At 36.3% G+C, this 22,044-nt stretch overlaps 1 protein-coding gene across 1 annotated transcript in view; it reads right to left on the bottom strand.

Moving 5' to 3' along the window:
* Window positions 1-20,419, bottom strand: part of SCN7A (sodium voltage-gated channel alpha subunit 7) — a 101,903-nt gene extending 81,484 nt beyond the window's left edge. Inside the window, exons 1-2 of the mRNA XM_050752824.1 lie at window positions 20,197-20,419; window positions 400-644 (exon numbers count right to left, since the gene is read on the bottom strand). Of these exons, the coding sequence (XP_050608781.1) occupies window positions 400-644; window positions 20,197-20,230 (279 nt within the window). The 5' untranslated portion in view covers window positions 20,231-20,419. The remainder of the gene's footprint in view (window positions 1-399; window positions 645-20,196) is intronic.
* Window positions 20,420-22,044: the final 1,625 nt, after the last annotated feature.

The following is a 22,044-nucleotide window of genomic DNA, read 5'->3' as shown; positions in this document are numbered from 1 at the left end:
ATTTACTTTTCTAACTTCTGAGTAAGCTCATCATATTGAACATTTTAAATTGTTGAGCACATTCTAGGCATTTTACAGGCATTTTAAAATTGAAAACCACAAATGGACAATCATCATGTTCCCTTAAAATATTTCACTTACATTAAGGCATACTAATACATATATTATGAAGTAAAGTAATCCAAAATATACTACCTAATCAGGTAAGATATCAGTTTTGATAAAAATCTCCAATATGTGTGCTCCCAAAATGAGACATCTTATGTAGTTCTGTATAATTTAAAATCAGATCTTGCCCTGTTTTTCATTATCTTTTTGTATCCTATCTCAATTACATTTTTTTATGTCTGGAAATAAAATAATAAAAATGTCATCAAAATAATCTCAATTAAATCTCACATTTTTTTTCTTGTAGTAGTATGGGTCCACATCTTCCAAGGGCTCTGACACCATTCCTTGAGAAAGGTTTCCATAAATAAATGGAAGCTCTTTGCCAACTTCCAAGTCAGGATTTGGCTTTAAATCTTCTTCATGTTCCTCATTATGTGTTTTAGCAATATGCTGTTTTATAAGTTCAAAAGACTCTTTAGTGAAGGGAACAAGACCCTTAGGTTCTGGTGAAGCCAACATTTCCAATTTTGTACCTGCAAAAAATTCTATATTAAAGTTGGGTATACTAATAAAACCATAAAAGTACAAAAGGTTGGGACATGAAAAATAGAGACCAGTAACCTGAATGCATGCATTTAAACAACATATTCCTTAGTTTTGTAGAAATCTAAGTTGTCCTGAGTTTTACTGTACTTAATATCGAACTTAATTTGTAATTTCACGAGTAACTCAATATACTTCACTTATTCATTGTTTTAAACTCTTTCTTTTACTGAAATCTACCTTTCAACTTCTCCATTATAATGAAAGAGATCTTTTTTAGAAAGATCTTTTTTGCTAGAGATACTTTTTCTGGTCAAATCCAACTATTTCCCTGGGAGACACATTTAACAATTGACTACACTTTTCTTCTTTAAACTTACTCTGCATTGGCTCTGCACCCTGCTCTTCCATGTCTCTTTTTGTATCTCTGATTACTTTTTAAAAATCAATTACAGTATCGGTCAAATATTAACCCAAATTTTAACTCTGATATCTCTTAAGGGTTTGCCTTCTTCCTCTGCTATATCTATCATTCTGATGAATGCATGGGCAAACAGTTTTAATTACTCTTTGCATACAAATATTTATCAAGTACATGAGAATATTTCCCAGATGCTTTCTTCCCCCAGCTGTCTATATAGTAACTTCACCAAAGGCAGCAACTTAACAGGTAAAAACAAAATTATTTATCTTTCTGTGTTACTAGAATTACTCTTTAACCTGTGAGCCACTGTAAAAATAAAAACTCAAACTAATCACCTTGAAAATTACTCATGGTATTTTTCTCTGTCATCAATCCTTACACACAAAATATTTTTCTTTCAACAATTTTCTATTATGATTCTTGAATACTATTTATTTATATATGTCCTTGAATGTAATCATCTTTATAATTCTATCTTTGGGGTACTCCAGTAGTCTTCACATATGTCAACTCTAGCCTTTACCTATTTCAAGATATCCTATAGGCAACTCAAAGTAGTGTTCACTAAATACAATTTCATGCATCAATTCCCCATTCATGAACCTGGTTCTTTTTTCACACATACAAACATTTTATTTTACTAATTTGTTCCAGTCCAATTCCTGTCAAAATTTACCCTTCCAATGATTCTATTCAATGTCAATTGATTGATTTTTATTCATTTGTTTGTCTAAACACTCTTTGTAATTTTATTATTGCAATTAAAGATAATAAATTTTGGTTTTGATATTGTGACATTTTGCATCTGTGTATTTTCTTTCACGGTGCTGGCACTAGCTGAGTTACTTCCATAAGATTTTCCCAAGACAGAAATCACTCACACATATATATACTCACATATATGTTCTACTTCAGAATTTTTCACTGTTGTGCAATTTTCACTGTTGTGCAAAAAATACTTTAACACATTACTTGTCTATTAATTAAAAGTAAGCAAAAGATAAGTTATTTAATATTATTGGGACACCATTCACTGCAAGAATCAGACTTCACTGCTAGCATAAGTAAATGACGAGCAGGATATATTTTAAATATACAAAATGCAATCTTGTAGACATTCAAGGGGAGGATACATGGTACATTTCTGTGTCATAAATGTTCTGTGGAAAATAAAAATGAGAAGTAAAGATGAAAATAACATTTTGGGATGACTACTTATGCCTTTTGTGGAATCAAGTTTTCTGGGTTTTGCTTTGCTTTTCGTATCTGCTGCATTCTACTTAAAGAATGGCTTCCTTTTCTTACTTCTAAGAATGCACATAGACTAAAAATATTGACAGTCTGTTAACTTTATTTGGTTTTCAGTTCTGACCACATACCTATAACATATGTCTCAAAAAAAAAAAAAAAAAGATAAACAGAAATATACTTTGACTGAGCCCAGCCTCTGGATTCATTTACAAGAACCAGTCACAAATGACTGGTTCAGTCATTTGTAATCAAAGACAGGGATATTTTTGCAATAGCAGTTGTTTCTTAAGCCCAAGAGATGTTTCAGAGATACCGCACGAGGAAATTTTCAAGGGAAGAATATGTACTAGGAAAATCAACATATATCTACTTAGAGTTGTCTTCCTAGACTAATGGTATAAAAACTCACCTAAAAATTTACTTATTTCTAAATATCTGAGACGTTAAAAATTTGCTAAGATTATCTATAGATACCATATAGATACACACATTTACAAACATGCATATGGTCACATTTCACATATTAAACTTCATTAAGGGGAGAGAAGATGCTCTGAATAAGTACAATTTATGAGTATAAGCTACAGATAACTAAGTTTTCTCTTACATATGAAATCTTTTTTCCTTTAAAATAGCCTTTCAGGCCGGGCGCGGTGGCTCACACTTGTAATCCCAGCACTTTGGGAGGTCGAGGCGGGCAGATCACGAGGTCAGGAGATCCAGACCATCCTAGCTAACACAGTGAAACCCCGTCTCTACTAAAAATACAAAAAAATTAGCCGGGCGTGGCAGCGGGCGCCTGTAGTCCCAGCTACTCGGGAGGCTGAGGCAGGAGAAGGGCGTGAACCCGGGAGGCGGAGCTTGCAGTGAGCTGTGATCTTCCCACTGCACTCCAGCCTGGGCGACAGAGCGAGACTCCGTCTCAAAAAAAAAAAAAAAAAAAATAGCCTTTCAAAATATTTTTACACAGAGATCCTTGGATATATATTAAATAATTTATAAATAACTTATTGGTTATCTTTATAAACATTCTTTACTATATTATGATAAAATATAGTGATGCTCCCAAAGGCAACTGCTGAATGATCCTGTTATACTTTTAGAGTTTTGTTTCCTGCCTTAGCAATTAACTGTGACTTGACATTTTCTTGGTATTTCTAATCTCCTCCTTCTATGTGAAAAGAGAATATCTAAATTTTCTGGGTGAAGAACTAAAGATTGTTGAACCTCTTCAAAGAAAAAATTCATGGGCTTTGTGACAGTTACTGGCTGCTCAGGTACTTTTATTTACATGACCAACCCTATTCATGCTCTATTTTCTCACCATAAGACTTGATTATTTAATAAGGAAAATGAAGTAAAATATATGTATTTGAATTTTAGTAAGTCAAACTGTAAAATGTCTCACAAGATGAAAAAAGACATGCTAGACAGCATTAAAATAAGATAGGCCTATAAGGACTCAGGGTTTTTGTCTAAAGGCTGGTGGCCAATGGATACAACATACCCAAGTTATCTATATTCTATATGACTTATTCAACATATCAACAATTTAGGTTGTGATAGAGAAACAACCTAGTAGAAACAAATAAAATCATGATCTTTGAACTCAGACCTACAGTCAAATCCTGAACTCTGTTACTAATGTTCTAAGAAACCTCAGTCAAATTATTTAATAAAAAAAAAAATTATTTAATATCCCTGAACATATTTTCTCAGTCATAAAATTGGGATTCCTCCTCAGGTTAAATAAGGATAAATCAAAATAATATAAGTAAAAATACCTAGTACAGTGTCTGGCACATAATACATGGAAAATAAATATAAATTTTTAACTGTGATAAAATTTGCTATATTAGAATGGTGAGTCAAATTTACTAGAAAAAATGCAATAGAAATACTTGTAAAACTTCAAAATTTGGACTAAAATACCCATCAGCACAAGTACAGTAGAGCTATGCTTTTGTAACAGAGAAAATTGTCAAGGGATTTTACTTAATAGTAACTGCAATACAAATCAATACTAATTTGTGTCTGCCAAGAACACTAATATAACCTCTATCTGTGTTGATGGAAGATGCAGGAGGCAGTCCTTCTCTACTGTGCTGTAATCCAAGAACACTACAACTAAAAGGCATGTACATAAACTGAAGGGTCTTCAAATGGAACCAGAAGGTTGATTAAGTAAAATAGAACAATTTACAGACAAGCTAAAAGAATGGAGAATGTATAGTTGAGGTGGAAAAAACTCAAGTACAATCTTACTATTTCCAAGTATCCGAATGGTTCTAACGTCGAAGAGAAATTAGACTTTCATGTTGTTCAAAAAATATGAACTAGAATCAATGAGGTGAAGCCAGAAGAGATTTGGCTCGAGAAAATAAAGATTTTTCTAATAGCTGTCAAAAATGAAATGGGTTGATTTGGACATCAGACCTTCCCCTACTACCAACATGGAAACACATACTTCTTGACAGGCAGTGGGATGATTTAAATAGATCTGAATATTGGTTGTTAATTTCCACATCTTATAATTTTGGAACATTCTAAGGTTAAGATCATTGGATTGAATTTGTTGCACAGTTGCACATGATATAAAAGTCTGACTGAAATATTAGCTAACTAAAACTATGCAACACTGAATTAACAAAATCAATACATTTTTGATATTTTTAGGGATCCGTTCTGATTGCTAACAAATATTACTAAACTAACGTAAGTTAAGAACATTGGCCTTAAAAGAAGACACAAAAAGAGGTTACAAACTTCTTGCATGGATGCTGTCATTAATGAAAATGGTTTAAACACCTTCTATCGAAACCGCAAGACCCAATTTGCCAGCCTGTCTTCCTATTGCATAATCCTAGTATAATATCCCTTTTTTTTTTTCTTTTACTACTCCATAAAAAATAATCTTGGACTCTTCATTTTGCCACCCCCCAGCTATAAGACCTTAGTAACATCACCTGACCTTTCCTCATATGTAAAATTTGGAATTCCTCATATATCTCACAAGGTTTTAAAGATTCAATCAAACCACAAAGAAATCCTGGACCACAGTAGTGGTTTCATCAGTACTGATTCTGTCATTCAACTCAGTCACTTATCCTAGAAGACTGTTTTAGTGATAATTGTGATGCTGAATGAAACTACCCTGGGTTGTTGACTAGATGAATGAATGAATGAATAGACAGCAGGCATTGCCTTCTGTGATACTGCAAAAAAAAAAATGCAAGCACTTATCAAATGGAACTGGCATGCATCCGACTTCTAGATGGTTGAGTGCAGACTGTTAAATTATTAATCATTAAATCATAATTCAGTAAAATCATTTCTGTGGGGAATTTATGTAATATGGTCCAGGCACTATGCTTTCTGGTGAGCCATCTTAATACAGCACTAAAGTCTGAAAAAATATAGAAAGATTAATAGTTAATCCATCCATTAGACTTCTTTCTGAAAAATTGAATAGCTAAAGTAAGCTTTTGGCAATAATTGTATAAAAGTCAATTGTATCAAGTCCAGATTTGGACACTAACAAATTCATTGTACCAATATTTTATATTGTTGACTGAAGTGGAATCCATTTCTGTTGAATATCAGTTGACATTTGCAGGAGCAGCAGAAGTACATGGAAATGGGGTGAATTCTTATAGAAAAAAAAATTCTCCTTGAAATGAATTTCAAATTTAAGTATGAGTGAAAATTTATTTTAATCTTTATGGAAATTATGATTATGGCCATGCTTACCAAGTACCATTTTTAAAGCACTGAACTAGATGTTTCTAATTAAATTATCTTATTTTCTCACATATCTTCCTTATGATTACCATTTTAAGGATGGGGAAACAGTGTTTGATCAGTATAATGACTTTTCCATCATTGTATAGCTCTTTATAAAGGTGGTAGAAATAAATGCTAATCTAGGTATTTAAATCTAAATGTTGGTACACTTAAACTACCCTGCAAAAATACATATGATATATACTTTTGGGGGGCAAGTGTAAACAATTGATACTTCTGTATGGCTACTTTAGAAACGTCCAAAAACCAGCGAGCTCACTGGGATAGTTTAGCCACCAACATGCACAACTGAGTAGCTGACAGGTTGATGTAAGTTGGGAGTGTCTAGAAATTTTCTTTAGGTAAATGTTGTCAAAGTAAAACATTTTCTGTTTTGTAAAACCGAAGGTGAGCAAGAATAGAGGACATTAATTTAAAGGGGACATAGTACTGCCTAGCATGGTAATCCACTGTCTGGATTTAGGGAACTCATTATTGTAGGAATTGCAGTTGGAGACCTACTGCAATAGAAGTGAAAGAAAGCATCAGATAATAACTTGACCAGCTTCTTATGGATATAAGAGGTGAACACATGACTGGCCAATCCAATCAATGAACCAACTCAAAATTTTGAATTTAGATCTAAAAACACAAAATAAGAGGGGAGTGGGTAATCCATTTTTGCAAGAGAAACAGAAGCTTCAGTAGCAATTTGGGAAGCAGTAATATCAATGGAGCCTACAGCTGTCTCCAGTGTGACATTTTTGGTGGTTTTAAGATGAAGTATTATTTATGTCCACTGGACTGGTTTTGTCATTTGACATTGGCTGTGGTCTTGGCTACATCTTAGTACCTGTCTGAGCACAGGTAGTAGTTTTAGTTTATCACATAATTTCATTTCCCCATGCCAATTTTGTTACTGTGATTAAGCATAATTTGAAGTATTAGTATAATATGGAATCTACATAACAATTGACTAGTTTATTTCAGAAGAAAGTGGAGAAATCGAAGATATTCAATAACTGATAGAGGGAAGCTTGTAAAAAATCTTTTTCATTGGTATATTCACACTTAGGTGGACATTCTATCAGTCACTGAATCAGTGTTAGTTCCCACCAATCACTTTTTCTCTCTTCTATGTCCCGATTTTCATAAAGGCTTTGGAGCATAAGATATAGTTCAAATGAATTTGGGTTTACTTTTCTTTTACAGGCATTTTAAAGATTGAGTATTCGCTGTCTTTTAGTTATGCGGATAGTGTGGGATTTGTGTAGGTTTGTTATATTTAGTTGCATAGTTTTGTGTACATATTATATTGTATTTGTTTTTCTTGTTGTACTGCATTGTTTGTGGAACACCTACAGGAAGGTTCGGAAGTGGGCAGTTTTCATTATCCCTGGCTCCATGTACTACTTGCATTAAAATAAATTCCAGATGGCTCGACTATGTAAATGTAAAATAAAATTTAAATTTAAAATAACAAAACTTATAAGATCAATCATATATAAATTTATTTTTAATAATTTAAAATGGAAATCTTAGTTTAATGAAGTAAAGTGCTGATTAGGGTATGAAAAAAACACTCAAACTTTTTTTGATCATATAAAATAGTATAATTATTCTAAGAGGAAATCTGGTACTGTTTATAAATAAAAGTGTTTACACTTTATCCTAGCGATTCAAGCAACAGAGACTTGACCCTTGGGTACAAATGTCAAACCAATTTATGCACTCAAATATGTTCACAGTAGTGTAATTTTTATACATGAGAAACAGTCAACAGGTATCTCAGGTGCAGCCACTAAAAAAGATTATAGTTCATCCTTAAAAGGAACTACTATTATTTTTTGTTATTCTGTAACTATATTGAATTTTAAAGTTAAATACATATAGAATGACTTAAAAATAGAAACAAGTGTTAACTGGGAAATAATGTGTCTCTTGATATCTTAATAAATTTTTTTAAAAGACTAATAGCTTGTTTCTAAGTTTCTACATAGATAATGGGTTCTCATAGTGAAGGCTATATAATCTGGCTTGTATGACTGACAGTCATTCATATAAAGAATATGGACTATGGGGAAAGCATCGGCTTAGAAATTAGGGAAAGATAATGTCTTTTATTTTTTGGTGAGTTTGAGGTACATGTGAAACAACTAAAAGAACAATTCAGATATTGGAAATATAAATCTGGAGGTTAATATATGTAATTAAACTGTATGTACGTGTACATGTTTTACATGCAAATATAAATAGGTATATTTATGTACATATGAGTGTGTATATTAATGTATATATAGTATATGGTTGTATGGTTATATAAATATATAAATAGCTGAAACAGAAATAAAAAGATTATGTGCATCTGCAAAATGTGTGAAATTCTTTATGGAGTGATTACAAGGGTAGCATATTGAAAAGCACCTACCTATTATAATTTATGATTTAAAAATCTAATCTAGAAGGCTAAAGATTTTATATATCATCACTAATACATGTTTTAAGTCACATGGCTCATATAGTAGTAAGGTATATCACAGTCAAATCTTGAAAAAATTTGGAAAAAATGACACATTATAAATTAGGAAATATTGATTAAGCATGATCACTGCCTTCTTAGCAGAAAATAAAAAGGAAACCAGAAGACAGTATAACAATATCTTTAAGGTGTCAAAGGAAAAAGAAATTTAAAACTAGAATTCTACATACAGAAAAAATACTCCAAGAATGAAGACAAAATAAATATATTTTCACATATTTCAGATGGAAATTTCTATGTTTAAGAAGGAATGAAGAGAATGAAAAATAATAAATATATGGGAATATATTTTTTTAAAGCATAAGTACCCAAAACCGGAAATAGTCTATCAAGACGAGAATAGATTTATAAAAATAAAAATGGAAGTCTATTTATCCAATAGAATAAAATTAGCAAAATAATCAATGAACTACTAATACACATGACAATGAGTGACAAAAACATTGTGCTGAGTGAAAGAAGTCTTATATCAAAGACTACAAACTATATGATCCAATTTATATGAAGTGCTAGAAGAGAGCAAGCTAATCTTGGGAGTAGGGTAGGAATTGACTGCGAAGGTGTGATGATCTCTGTGGTAATGATAATGTTCAATATCCTGTTAGTGACTTGCAGCACACCGGTGCACACATTCGTCAAAACGATAAAATAGTACACTTCAGATTTGTGCTTTTACTTTACCTTCCAAAAAACAAACGAATACTGAATTCTAGTTACTTATATGAATCACACAGTGTTTACGTATAAGATTTACTGTGGTTTGCAATGTATTTTGAAAAGTATCAAAAAATAAGAATTGATGCATGGTTTGAGGGATGGACACAGGGAAAGATATATGATCAAGTAAATACAAAATAATAATTGAAGACACTAGTTATTGAGAATATAGTTATTCTTTGCTGTTCTGCCAACTTTTCTAGGTGTTTGAAATATTTTATCATAAATATTTGGGGAAAAGATTCAATTATGGAGCAAAATTGTCTGGATTCAAATCTGGGCTTTATCATTTTCTAACTGTAACCTTAGGCAAGGTGTTTAACCTCTCCATGCCTTAGCTTCCTCCTCTATAAAATGGAAATAATAAGGGTACCTACCTCATAGATTAATATGAATATTGAATGAGTTAAGACATATAAAGCACTTAGCACAATGCCTGCCAGGTACTATGCACTCAAGAAACATTAGCTACTACTAGTTCTAATCCTTTAAAGCACTGTATTTTATTTTTATCCATCTTTTTAATGGAAATATCATCTTAATAGAGGATATGCAGAACTTAATTTTCTTTTACTGATAATTCAAAATGATAATAATAATAGTAATAAATTACAATGATAATCTGTCACATTTTAACATTCTTAAATTATTTTTAAACTCAAAGGGCTCTGCTTTTTACATTCTTTCTTGCTTTATATATTTGTATGTCCTTTCTCATCATTTTAAGATTTTAATCTTGCTAATTTTGAGTTGCTTGTTCATATTTGCTTCATCTTCTAACAAATGTCTGTAACCTGCAACCCATAAAGACCATAATAGTAGACTGCAAGTGACATCCATGATGCCCAAAAACAACAACAAAAAATCAACCACGCTGTCAAACGTTTCGCTGTTAAGAAACTCTCTTCCTTCTGCATGCCCTACCCCCGCCAACCTGATGCCCCAGTATTTTCTTGTCCTGAGCTGTAGCTTGAAGGGTAGAGATTGATGGATGATGACTGCTGGATAAATAAGGCATAGCATGCTTCTCTCTAGATTCCCAGACTCCACTCAGGTTTAGAAGAAATTGATGATATCTCTTTTCATTCTAAGTGTAATCCGAAACATGTCATAATTATTACTCAACGACTTAAAGTCCCAAGAGCAGAACTGTTTATCTGTGGGAAGATTGAGAGGCAGTCAGATGGACGGATGCAACATCCAATAAAAAACAGTCATGTACTGCTGTGAGTACTCAAGCTCTAGTCTTCAATACTGGCTCAGGTTTGACCCTATTTGTTGCATAACTCATTTATAGTCTTGGATTCCTTTTTTTTTTTTTTTTTTTTTTTTTTTTTTGAGACAGAGTCTCGCTCTTTTTGCCCAGGCTGGAGTGCAATAGTGCGACCTCCGCTCACTGCAACCTCCGCCCCCTGGGCTCAATCAATTCTCCTGCCTCAGTCTCCCGAGTAGCTGGGATTACAGGCATCCACCACCATGCCTGGCTAATTTTTGCATTTTTAGTAGAGACAGGGTTTCGCCATATTGGCCAGGCTGATCTCGAACTCCTGACCTCAGGTGATCCACCCATCTCGGCCTCCTAAAGTGCTAGGATTACCGGCGTGAGCCACTGTGCCCAGGCAGATACTTTTTGTATTTGCATTTCTTTACTCTAGTGTGGCTATCGCTTTCTTTACTCCAACTCCTTTTCTTGCCACAGAGATTGTTCAACTCTTTTACAACTTAATAACTTCGATGTATGGCTCTTATCTTTAGATTCCTTACAATTGTGTTCTGCCCACAGTTCAGCCAGTTTTGCCTAAGGCTCCTCAATCTCTCTGCCTAGGATTCATCTATTCTGGATCCCAGTTCTAGGATTTTGGCTGGCTTTTGATTTCTAGACTGTATACGTAACTCTATCCATTCTTATAGCTCTTGCCCTAACCTGTCTCAGGCCCCTTGAAACATATTATTAGAATATGCTATCTTGTAGAAAGAAGTTGTGAAGAAGTATGTCTCTCCATAATAAAATCATATTCACTAATTTTTATAATTATATATTTTAACATTTTTACTTCAGATATATTAAAAAGCTATAATTTTTCTTTAAGAGATTATTCTTGCGGGTTATATTTGGCAATAAGCTTATCGACAGTTGTTACGTTTGACATTCATTTGTTGAGCAATCATTTGTGGAACATGTACTTATTAAGTGCCAAGTATGTTACCAGGCAGCAACACACTAGAAATAATAAAGTATAGTCACTAAATTTATGGACAATGGATACAGACTTGTAAACAAATAAGAACCAAGTCTTACCTTGTTAATCTCTCAAAATGATTAGTTTCAAGAGGAACAGAGACTGGAATTAAAATCATCTCAAACACTGGTGGGTCTGGTTCTACAGATTATGTGTTAAATCTCCCAATAATATGGGACAATTAATAACTCTCTTCTTGAGGGAAGGAACAGTTTAGGACATTAAGCTTCAGAATGAGAGTCAACAGCCACAATAGGATTAGAAGTCCACAAACAGTGCCGGATAACCAAAGCAAATCATTTGATTGCAAATATGCTAAGATCAATGAGCATAAGAAAGGCTTAGTGGCAGCTGAAACACTAGAAAAGGACACGAATCACTGGGAATAAGATCTTTTTGAGGGTCTCCTGCCTCACTGAGAAATGTGAGTATGACAGTGATAAAGGCAATAGAAAGGGAGGTTTCTAGGAATAAAAAGTAAAGCTGGTTCTGCCTAAAATGTTGCTGCTTGAAGCTTCAAAACAGTAAAGATCTTTGATTCCCTACCAGTAGCCCTGGGAAAGTGGTTGACCCCCACATTCTAAAGAACTCAGTGTTCCCAATTTCTCCAGATGTTCTCAAAACTTCCACTGCTTTGCAAAATAAGCCTCTATAATTCTAAATTATCCTTTGTTATCTCATCAAAAAGAGCAAGTTGTAAAGGAGCCAGGACTGTCCTGGAATTCTATTTCTAGTGGATCCAGTCTGTTAAATCCTTGACCAAAAATTCCTGGCTAGTGGCCACATTAGGATTCAACAAGTGAAGAAAAGTAGGCTGTGCTGCTTCTCAGAGGAATACAAAGGAGGCTGTATGATGCAACCAGACTATAACTTGCCCTTCATCCTGAGGTCTTTGATACAAAATGGTCCCCTGAGATTCAAGACCTGATCTCTCAACTTCTGTTTAAAAAATTCCAGAACTAGGACATCCCTGGGACTCTTGAGGACCTCTCAGAACTACCTGACCTCCTTGAGTATCCTCTTAATCTGTGGTTAGCCTTAATCTGTAGATTTCCTTGACCCTTCACTGTTGCCAGCTTCTCCTCAGCAGTGGAACTAAGCTCATAGATCCACAAATGGTACCCTAAATCAGTGAATAGACAGAAGAGTTCTAAACGGTGTCATATAAGGTCACTCATAAACCTCTAGCGCCAAGTCTGGCTCAGTGTTAGATTCAGATAGACACAAAACCTTCAACAATGTACCAGACCCTGGAAGGTTGACTAGATGTGACCATGTCAAATCTGCAGTTCACAAGTCCTGGAGCTTCTAAGAGGACAGAGAAGATGAGAGGATGGTGACTTCTGGTTAACACGCTGGTCCTGAGAGCTATAGATAAAGACAATCTCAGTACAAGTGATTTCAATAATGCAAGCTCTGAACTGCATATCAGAAATCTCCTGCGGATAATATTGAAAATCTAGGAGCCAGTGGCCCAATCCAGACAGACTATTTCAGAATAGCTTGTGCTGCAGCCCATTGAGATGAATCTGATGCAGACTGCTAGGCAGAAAGATGCCTTGGTTGATAGCTAAGCTTCACCCAACCACCTTTATAAAGCAAGCAGACACATCATTACATTTTCTTGTTTGTTTTTTCTCATCTGATAGCCTGAGCATGAGAGATAAAGCATATACAGGAGTTGCTGAGACAAATATACCTGTTCAGCAACAGCCCTTCTCCAGAAGATCCACACTCTTTTCGTATCTTTGGGCACTGGTTTTCCCTCAGCTCTAATGACCTTGCAATGTTGGCATTCACATGGTGGAGGACCTGTTGCAAAACAGCTCTAAAGTTTGAAATCAAAAAACACAACTGGGACATTCACCTTTGCCCGTGGCTCCCACCCACCTCCAGGATAACAACTCTCTTTTCCCTTCCACTCTGTCCTCTCCTTTCCAACCCATCCAATCTCATGTTTAAGTAATGTGGCCTGAAGTTCTAGGTTACTTGGGGGCAGTTTGGGTTTATGCCTGTTGTTGAGGATTAACTATTAATTACATCCTTTCCTTTTCAAAAACATCCTGAGTTGGATGATAAATTACATGGCCACTCAATCAGTGAGCGAATGCTCTCTCTAGAGAGCCCCGTTCCCATGCAAGAGGCTGCATCAACAGCATTTCGTAACAGCAACTGCAGCTGCATCTTCTTAGACAATGAAGGACGGGGAAGAAAAGGAATGCCAGAAGTCAGTGTTTTTCTTCTTCCTTACTCACAATTCCCAATTGTTTACCCTGTCCATCAGTTTTATTTCTAGAGCACAGCCTGCCAGGAATGCACTCAAGCTGTGGAGACAGATTCTCCATCTGTAGGAGATGACTGCCCAGGTCAGGCACAGCCTCCTCACTTCCATTTATTCCCATCTTAGGGAATTGAAAATGCAGCACCTAAAGAATCAATCTCTCTGCTTTTTGAGAAAATGGAGTTGATCCTAGGGGAGATAAAACAAATGTTAGATTAGCTTTGCCAGATAGAATTGTGGAATGTTCTATTCTATATCAAATATATATATTCTTAATGCATTCCAAAAGGATTGAGGTTCACATTTAAGAATGTAGACCATAGAGCAAGATAATATCAATTAAGAAAAATGAAACAAAAAAGTAAGGACAGTGGATCAATAGACTGAGGATAATATTGCAAATGCCAATTTCATTCTGTGTGCAGCAGGAGATAAGGATAAAATGACTTCTCACTTAGTTGTTTTCAAGCTACTTTGAAACAATTATGCTGTATATCAGATATGGACAATGTATCATGCCTATTGCACCAATGACATTTAGATAGGTATAAAACCAAAGCAGTGATGACAATAAGGCTAAGTTAACTCGGGATTAGAAGGTACCATTTGCATAAGTAAAGACACAGAGTTAATGCAACCATTGTATATAATCTGTATTGTTGAGAATTTAAGACTCATACCTGCTGACCAATTTAGCAATTTAGTGACCAACTTATATTGACATTTTTGTTGGTTTGGGCAACTTGACTGCACTTAATAGATACATTATGGCTTATATTTCATCTTTCTCACATTCCATAATGATTACAGCTAAATTCTCTAATGCAGGGCCTTTTCCCATAGAGGTTTCTGACTAGAATGCTTTTCCCCTCAGGGTTTACATACCAAATGATATTAAATGCATTTCTTTTTAAAATTTTTATGGAAGGCTATGAAAATTTTATCATTGACTTCTAGGAAGCAGAAACCTATGAGGAAAGATGACTGAAGCTAACAAAATTCTAAAGGATATACATAAAATTACTCAATCAGTAATTTTAATAGTCTAACTCTGTAGAGACATAATTGAGATTCATCTCAATGAATATGACCATTTACAGGCTGGGATACGGAGGCAAAGGCTACCCTCATACAGTGCAGGTGAGAATATTACTTGGCGCAGTTTTTTAAAAGGCTACTTGTCAACAGTTTCCTTTTTTTTTTTTTTTTTTTTTTTTTTTTTTTTTTTTTTTTTTTTTGAGACGGAGTCTCATTCTGTCGCCCAGGCTGGAGAGCAGTGGCACAACCTCGGCTCACTGCAACCTATGCCTCCCTGATTCAAGGGATTCTCCTGTCTCAGCCTCCTGAGTAGCTGGGATTACAGGCTCGTGCTACTACACCTAGCTAATTTTTGTATTTTTAGTAGAGATGGGGTTTCACCATGTTGGCCAGGCTGGTTTCAAACTCCTGACCTTAGGTGATCTGCCCACCTAGGCCTCCCAAAGTGCTGAGATTACAAGTGTGAGCCACTGCGCCCGACCAACAGTTTCTTAAATAAAGTTTCGTGTACTCTTTGGCTCAGCAATTAAGCTGCCATGTAGAAATCCTTGCTGAAGTTTGAGAAGTCATATTTGCAAGGATGTTTATAATAACATAATACTTTTAACTCCAAAGAGTAGAAATAAAATATCTACCCTAAGGATCTAATAACAAAAATTCTAGTACATTGCTATCATGGAATACTAGTTAGTTACAAAAAGGAATGAGATGGATATGCCTGTGCTCATATGGAAAGTTTCACCAAATCAATTACTAAGTGAAAATGTAAAGTTGAGAACAACTTGCACCATTCACCTTTGAATAAAATGTTGTATAATGATTATATACACAAAGTTGTATATGTTAGCATGTGCATAATGTTTTCCCCTCTGGACATGAGTAAAGTGGTTACATCTACAGAAAGAGTCCAAAAAGGTGTCAGAGGATTCTGTTGCTTTCCAGTTAATATTTCTATACTACTTGAACATAACTCACCATGTATATGTATTATCAAAGCCCAGAAATGGAAAATTTGCACACTGAAGTTTGAGGAATAAAGGACAGCTTGACTAAAATGACATCAATCCACTTGAAATTTTGCAGCCATCTGTGTGAATAAACGTTCTTTAAATACCTCTTGACTTTAACCCACTTGGATTTTGCTTTTGGATTATTTTTTTCACTTGGGTTGGTTACCTCCCATTTGGAGTTGATTATCTGATGCCTACTTTTTTACTTGTCTGTGGCAAACAGTTTATTAAGGCTGACTTAATTGACTTTTGCTACTTTCTCCTTGGATTCTGACTGCAGCTATGTTCTGCTTCCAAGTCAGTCCATTTTGGCTTCAGGTTCTATTCTTCAATATGTCCACTTAATTCTAGACTCAACTTTCTCACTCTGACAATTTCAGCCAACAAATTCCTAGAATATGTTATCTTGCAAAAGAAAGTGGTAAGTAAGCAACTTTCTCAAAAGCATAAATATGCACTGCCATTTAAAAATTATTTTATCTCTAATTGATAAATAGTAATTATATATACTTAGGGGATACAAGATGATGCTATTTTATATATATATATATAGTGTATATATATATGTACGTATACACACACATTGTGAAATGATTATATCAAGCTAATTAATATACCCACTATCTCACAAACTTATCTTTGTAGTGGAAACATTTAAAATCTATTCTTTTAGGATTTTGAAATATACAACACATTATTATTTAACTATCACCACCATGCTGTTCAATAGAGCACTTATACTTATGCCTCCTCTCTAACTGAAATTTTGCACACTTTGACCAACATCTTTCCTTTCCCCATTCACCCCCTCACCCCCAGTCTCTGGAAAGCACCATTCTACTCTCTACCTCTAAGAATTTGTCTTTCTTAGATTTCACATATCTATGAGATCATGCGGTACTTGTCTTTCAATGCCTGGAATATTTCACTTGGCATAATGTCTTCCAGGTTCATTCATGTTGTCACAAATGATGTGTATTCAAAAGAACTGAAATTAGTTTGTCGAAGAGATATCTGCTCTCCCATGTTTGCTGCAGTATTATTTACAATAGCCAAGATATGGAAGAAACCTGAGTATCCATCAACATATGAATAGATAAAGAAAATGTAGTTTATATACACAAGGGAACATTATTCAGACTTTTAAAAAAGGAGACTCTGTCATTTGCACTGCCATTTGTTTGGATTATAATTCTTAAAAGTTTTTGATCCAGGCATTTTCTGAAATAAAAAAATCTAGAACTGGCACATTTACTGAAACCCTGGAGGCTTCTTAGAACTGGCTATTTACCTCTGCTTCCAACAACTCCAAAAATGTCTGTATGTTTTTCCAGGATTCCAACCCACCCTCCCCGCAACACTCCCAAAAGCTTAATGTGAAACCAAAAATACAGATGTCCATCCCCTTCTCGAATTGGAGAGAAACTAGAGAGGTGCCTTGAAACATATTAGGGTGAGCATAATTTAGTTTTTATCTCACTCTGAGTTGGGCAAAAATGTCCAACATAGAGCCCAGGGCCAGAGAAAGAGAGTAGATATGGGCAAGAACCTGTAATCAAGTGCTTAGACCATGTCGCCTCTGGGAGAACTCAGAGGGTGAGCAGCTGGTGGACTGGAAGCCTCACCTTAGCATTTAAAATAGAAAAGACAGACTATTCTACTCAACACAATATATTCACCCAGGGTCTAGGGCCCCCAAATCAGTATCACCTCCTGTTGTAGTTTAAAACCAAATGCCCTATCATACTATCAGACCTTTCTAGGCAGAATTTCCATGAGTGGGGCCCCAGATTCTGCATTTCTATCAAGCTCTTTGATGTCTAGGCAGTCAGTGTGGCACCTGACTCACACCACCATCAGAGCCGTCCATTGAGCTGGTTATCCTTATCCAGCACCAGGCTGAGTCAAGCCAATTACAAATACTGCAGAGACAACAGGGATACCTGTTTGCTAGGGATTCCAGGTTGGAATATAAGAAGATGGAGCCTCATTTGTAATAAACAATAATTGAACAAATGTATGTAAATGATAATCTCAGCTGGGTCAGGAAATACTCACCAACTGAAAAATAACCTCTGAAGCCCTCAGATGAAATCTTATCTTTAACCTCAAAGGCTCCCTCTTTCCATGTTGCTGCAATGAGACCTCACTTGTCTGATTGGTTAGTCCTCACTAATAGAAGAGAAGGAACCAACGCGGGAAAAGAAAAGTGATATCTGTTTGTACAAGATTTTCTCATGTGACAATGGGTGACTGCATTGCTGATATCTGGGGTGGGGGTAGGGGTGGGCAGAGGTTATAGATGCTCTTCTCACACTGACAAATACTGAAAATGGTTAGTGGAAATAATGGGATCAGACTCCCAGAAATCAAGAATGTCCCTTTTACTCCAATGCCTCTACCATAAGCTTTCAGGAGGGAGCCTAAGGTGGTAGATAGATGGTGAGTCAATCTCTGAATACCCCCGTTGTGATGCATATCTCAACCCAATGAGATCTAGGGCTGGAGTGTCGATTTCCCAATCCCTGAGTAAGGGATTGGGGAAAATACTGTTATTTTTATTTCTAGTATGCTTTAGACAGGTATTTATCCTACTTTGGGAAAATCAGTGAGAGTATATATCCCCTACCAAACCACCTACCACACAAGGCTATGGAGACAGAATGTCCAGTGTTGAAGTGCTTGGCTCTGCCTCCAGTTCTCCAGTGGAGACTGATATGCAGCAGCAGGTCTAAGGGTTGTGTGCCATCTGGGATCTGTTGACCCCTTTTCCTGAGCCCATGTTCAAATTGAGGTCTTTCTTCTATTACTTTAAACATATCCATGGGAAAGAAGGGACTCACAGTACCTATCCCCCAGGTGCAAGACTTTAATTAATCTCTGCAGTCAAGAGTAGAGTATTTATGCCTAAACTTTGATTTCTCCTATGTTAAGTAATGTACCAAATACATTCAGCAATATCCAATATACGTGATGGCTTCATCCCCAGAAAACAGAACTACACATCTAAAATCAAATTTAAAACAAAAAACAGAAAGAGAGAGAGTAAAGCATATTTGGAGAATATTACAAGGTATTTAAATATGCAAAGCTATCCAAAGCACACACTTTTCACTTTTTTGAGGATAAAGGCTTTCAGATTAGAATATGCTTTAAACTGTACAGGTGGCAAGAAATGGATTAGAATTTCACTTCCTCTAGTGCATTCTAGAGCTGCATGTCAAAGTCCTCTGTATGCTTATATTGAATCAGACTTAGAAGGAAAACCAGCATAGTGAAGCAGATAAATACACAGAATAATCCCTTATGCAATCAACAGTTATACATATTACTTTCATAAACCCTTTATATCATCTCTGTCAATTAGTTTTTATCAAGACTTTTTGAGTGTCATTTATAAATAAAGAAAATAAAGCTTATTCAAGTTAAATAATTGGGTTAATGTGTACCCAAATTGAAATCAAGTTTTATAGTTCTAAATCCCAAAGACTTCTTCATTGGACTTCCCGCTCAATTACTGATTGCCAGGTAGCCTCAGCAAATCACTCCTTACAGGTCTGTCTTGTAAAAACAGCAGTTGGATTATAGAATCTTTAATTAAGGCTAGTCATAGCAGGTATGGTTCCCAGGATTCTGTTTATTACAGGGCCCAGTTTCCTTCTACTTTGTCATAAACTGCTTTCCTGAATGAACAGCAGTGGGGGAAAGTATCCACAAGAAGCATCACCCACCCAAACTCTTTCCCATTTCAAGATATTTTTCAGTCCAATATCCAAACAGGAACCCATCATTTTCATTAATGAAAGGGGCCCATCGGTGTGTCATTCCACATGCGCTCATCATTTGTCTTGTTTTGACCAAAGTCATAAGTTTTGAAGCTAATACAATCAGTCACACTATCACTTGTAAAAGAAAACCTCCAGAAGATACACATTTTATAGAGCAAAACAATGCAAAAACAACCACCACCACCATATCTCTGTTGATCTAGTCAATACCAAAATGCCCAACTGACTAAATCGACCACGCTGCTTCCAATCACATCAATGCCTCTACTTTTATACTGACTATTCTTTTGGGAAAATCAGTCTTGAAATCTCTGTTATTTAGAATAAGAGATAGGATTCCTAGAAGTGTACACCAATCTGCATAACCTTTCCTCCATTTTATACTATCATTGTATCATGTAATGTAAGTCATCGTCATATAGGGTGTCTAGAATTTTACACTAACAGAGAATGTTGGTTTCAAAAGCTTACCTGATGGAATTAGAAAACTGACTGCACATGCCATGCAAACGCCCACAGACTACGGCTGCTCTTGAAGTGTACTCTTGAAGTAACTCTCTCAATGCACGTTCAAAATTTAAAATCTCTATCCTCCTGCTGGGAACCCTAAGGGTGTGTATGGGATGGGGCAGGTGGGAGTGGCTGGGAAAGGCTGGCAGCAGATAGCGGCTATCACCATTAAGGACACAGCAGCAAGAAAAACGCACTTACTTGCTACGAAGCCACAGGTCTCCACCAGTGCCTGAGGGAATCTTCAGGAGCAGGGCTCCTTGGAGCCCTTTCCTCCTCCTGGGCTTCTCTTTCTCCACGGATCTCTCGGGTTTTCTGAGCTCTAGTTGTGGAGAAGCTGCTGTTAGGCTGGCGTCTGCCCTCACCAGCTGCGGCTCTGCAGTAAATGGGCCCACTAAATTTCCAGTTAGACACCGACTCCCTGGGGCGGCTCTCCAGCCGCTCACCCGGAGACCTCTCCTGCCCAGATGTCCAGTTGAGCCGCGCCCGCTGCTTGGAAGCTGTTTTCGTCTCCTTTCCACTCCTCCCTCCCCTCTCCCGGCCACTCCACTCTCTCCCCCGCCCTCATCTCCAGGCCAGTGCGCGACTTCAGCATCCAGATCGCGCGTGGCCGGGTGATATTGACAGAGACCTGCTGCAGCGGCAGTAACAGCAGCAGCTGTGGCGTCTCCTCCAGCCGCTGCCGGGAAGGGAGGGAGGAAGAGGAGTGGGGGTTGATGAGGAGGGGAAGAGGGGAGAGGGTCTTCAGAGCCTGAGGGAAAGAAGGGGCTAGGGAACAGCCAAGGGGGAGAGGAAAAGGAAGAGCGCGGTGCAGCTAAGTTGGGGGGGAAGGGAGAGTGAAAATGAGGGACAGGAGAGGAAGACAGCAAACTCTGGTACTCTGGTTCTTTAACCTCCAGTTGTATTCTCTCTCCCCTTGCCTAGGTGGTCCAGCAGAACTTAGAGGGGCAATTGTCAGCCTGCAGCATTCAAATCTGAGCATTGCTGTAGCTAAGAGTTTGTAATCTTGTTGTTGTCGTGTGAGTCTGTGTGTAGCTGTTTTTAGGAAAGAGTCAAGAGTCGGCTGGAGCTGCTTTGTACTCTGGATCGCTTTCCCACTCTAGTGATTTGAAACACGAGGGACAGAGGAAAAATTATGTTTACTTTAGAGAACTGCGGCAATACAGTTTAGTTTGGGAGTGAAGGCAAGAGGGGTTGGACCTTCTTCCCAAAGGCCACACCACAGAACCTTCATTTTGTCACCCTATTTTGTGCACACATCACATCACTTACTTCAAAAATATATCAGCATATGTCTCTGAATGATAAGAACTTCTTAAGATCAATACCCTGGTCACATCTAAAAATTAACAATAATTATTTTGTAGCATCAAACATTCACTTGATTTCTTTTTAATGGACAACTGACTGATTGCAGGCCTCTCTTCTCCACACTCTGGTGATGATGCAAATGAATTTTCTAGAGCATAAAACTTTCCCTTAGAGCAGTCTGACACATATATCCCTTTTCACCCAGTAAAATTCTACACACCTTTCCGTACATTCAAACACAATATAAATTTAAAGAACTTAATAATATCAAATATTTCAAAGTTCAAATATGATATTTAAAATAAAAAGAAGTACTGCTTTTTATAATGTGTAATGAACAGGCAGTTGATCCCAAGATATTGTACAAACCAATCATATAAATGAGAGGCAAATAGATGGGAAACCAATGGTGTTGGTTTTATATTCTGAGTTGGCCAGCCATTTTCTTGTTTTGGAACAAATATTTGTTTTGGAACAAATATTTGGCACTACAGTTAT

Source organism: Macaca thibetana, chromosome 12, assembly GCF_024542745.1.
Source record: "Macaca thibetana thibetana isolate TM-01 chromosome 12, ASM2454274v1, whole genome shotgun sequence".
Taxonomy (NCBI): domain Eukaryota; kingdom Metazoa; phylum Chordata; class Mammalia; order Primates; family Cercopithecidae; genus Macaca; species Macaca thibetana.
This window is presented reverse-complemented; position numbering and strand designations above follow the sequence as displayed.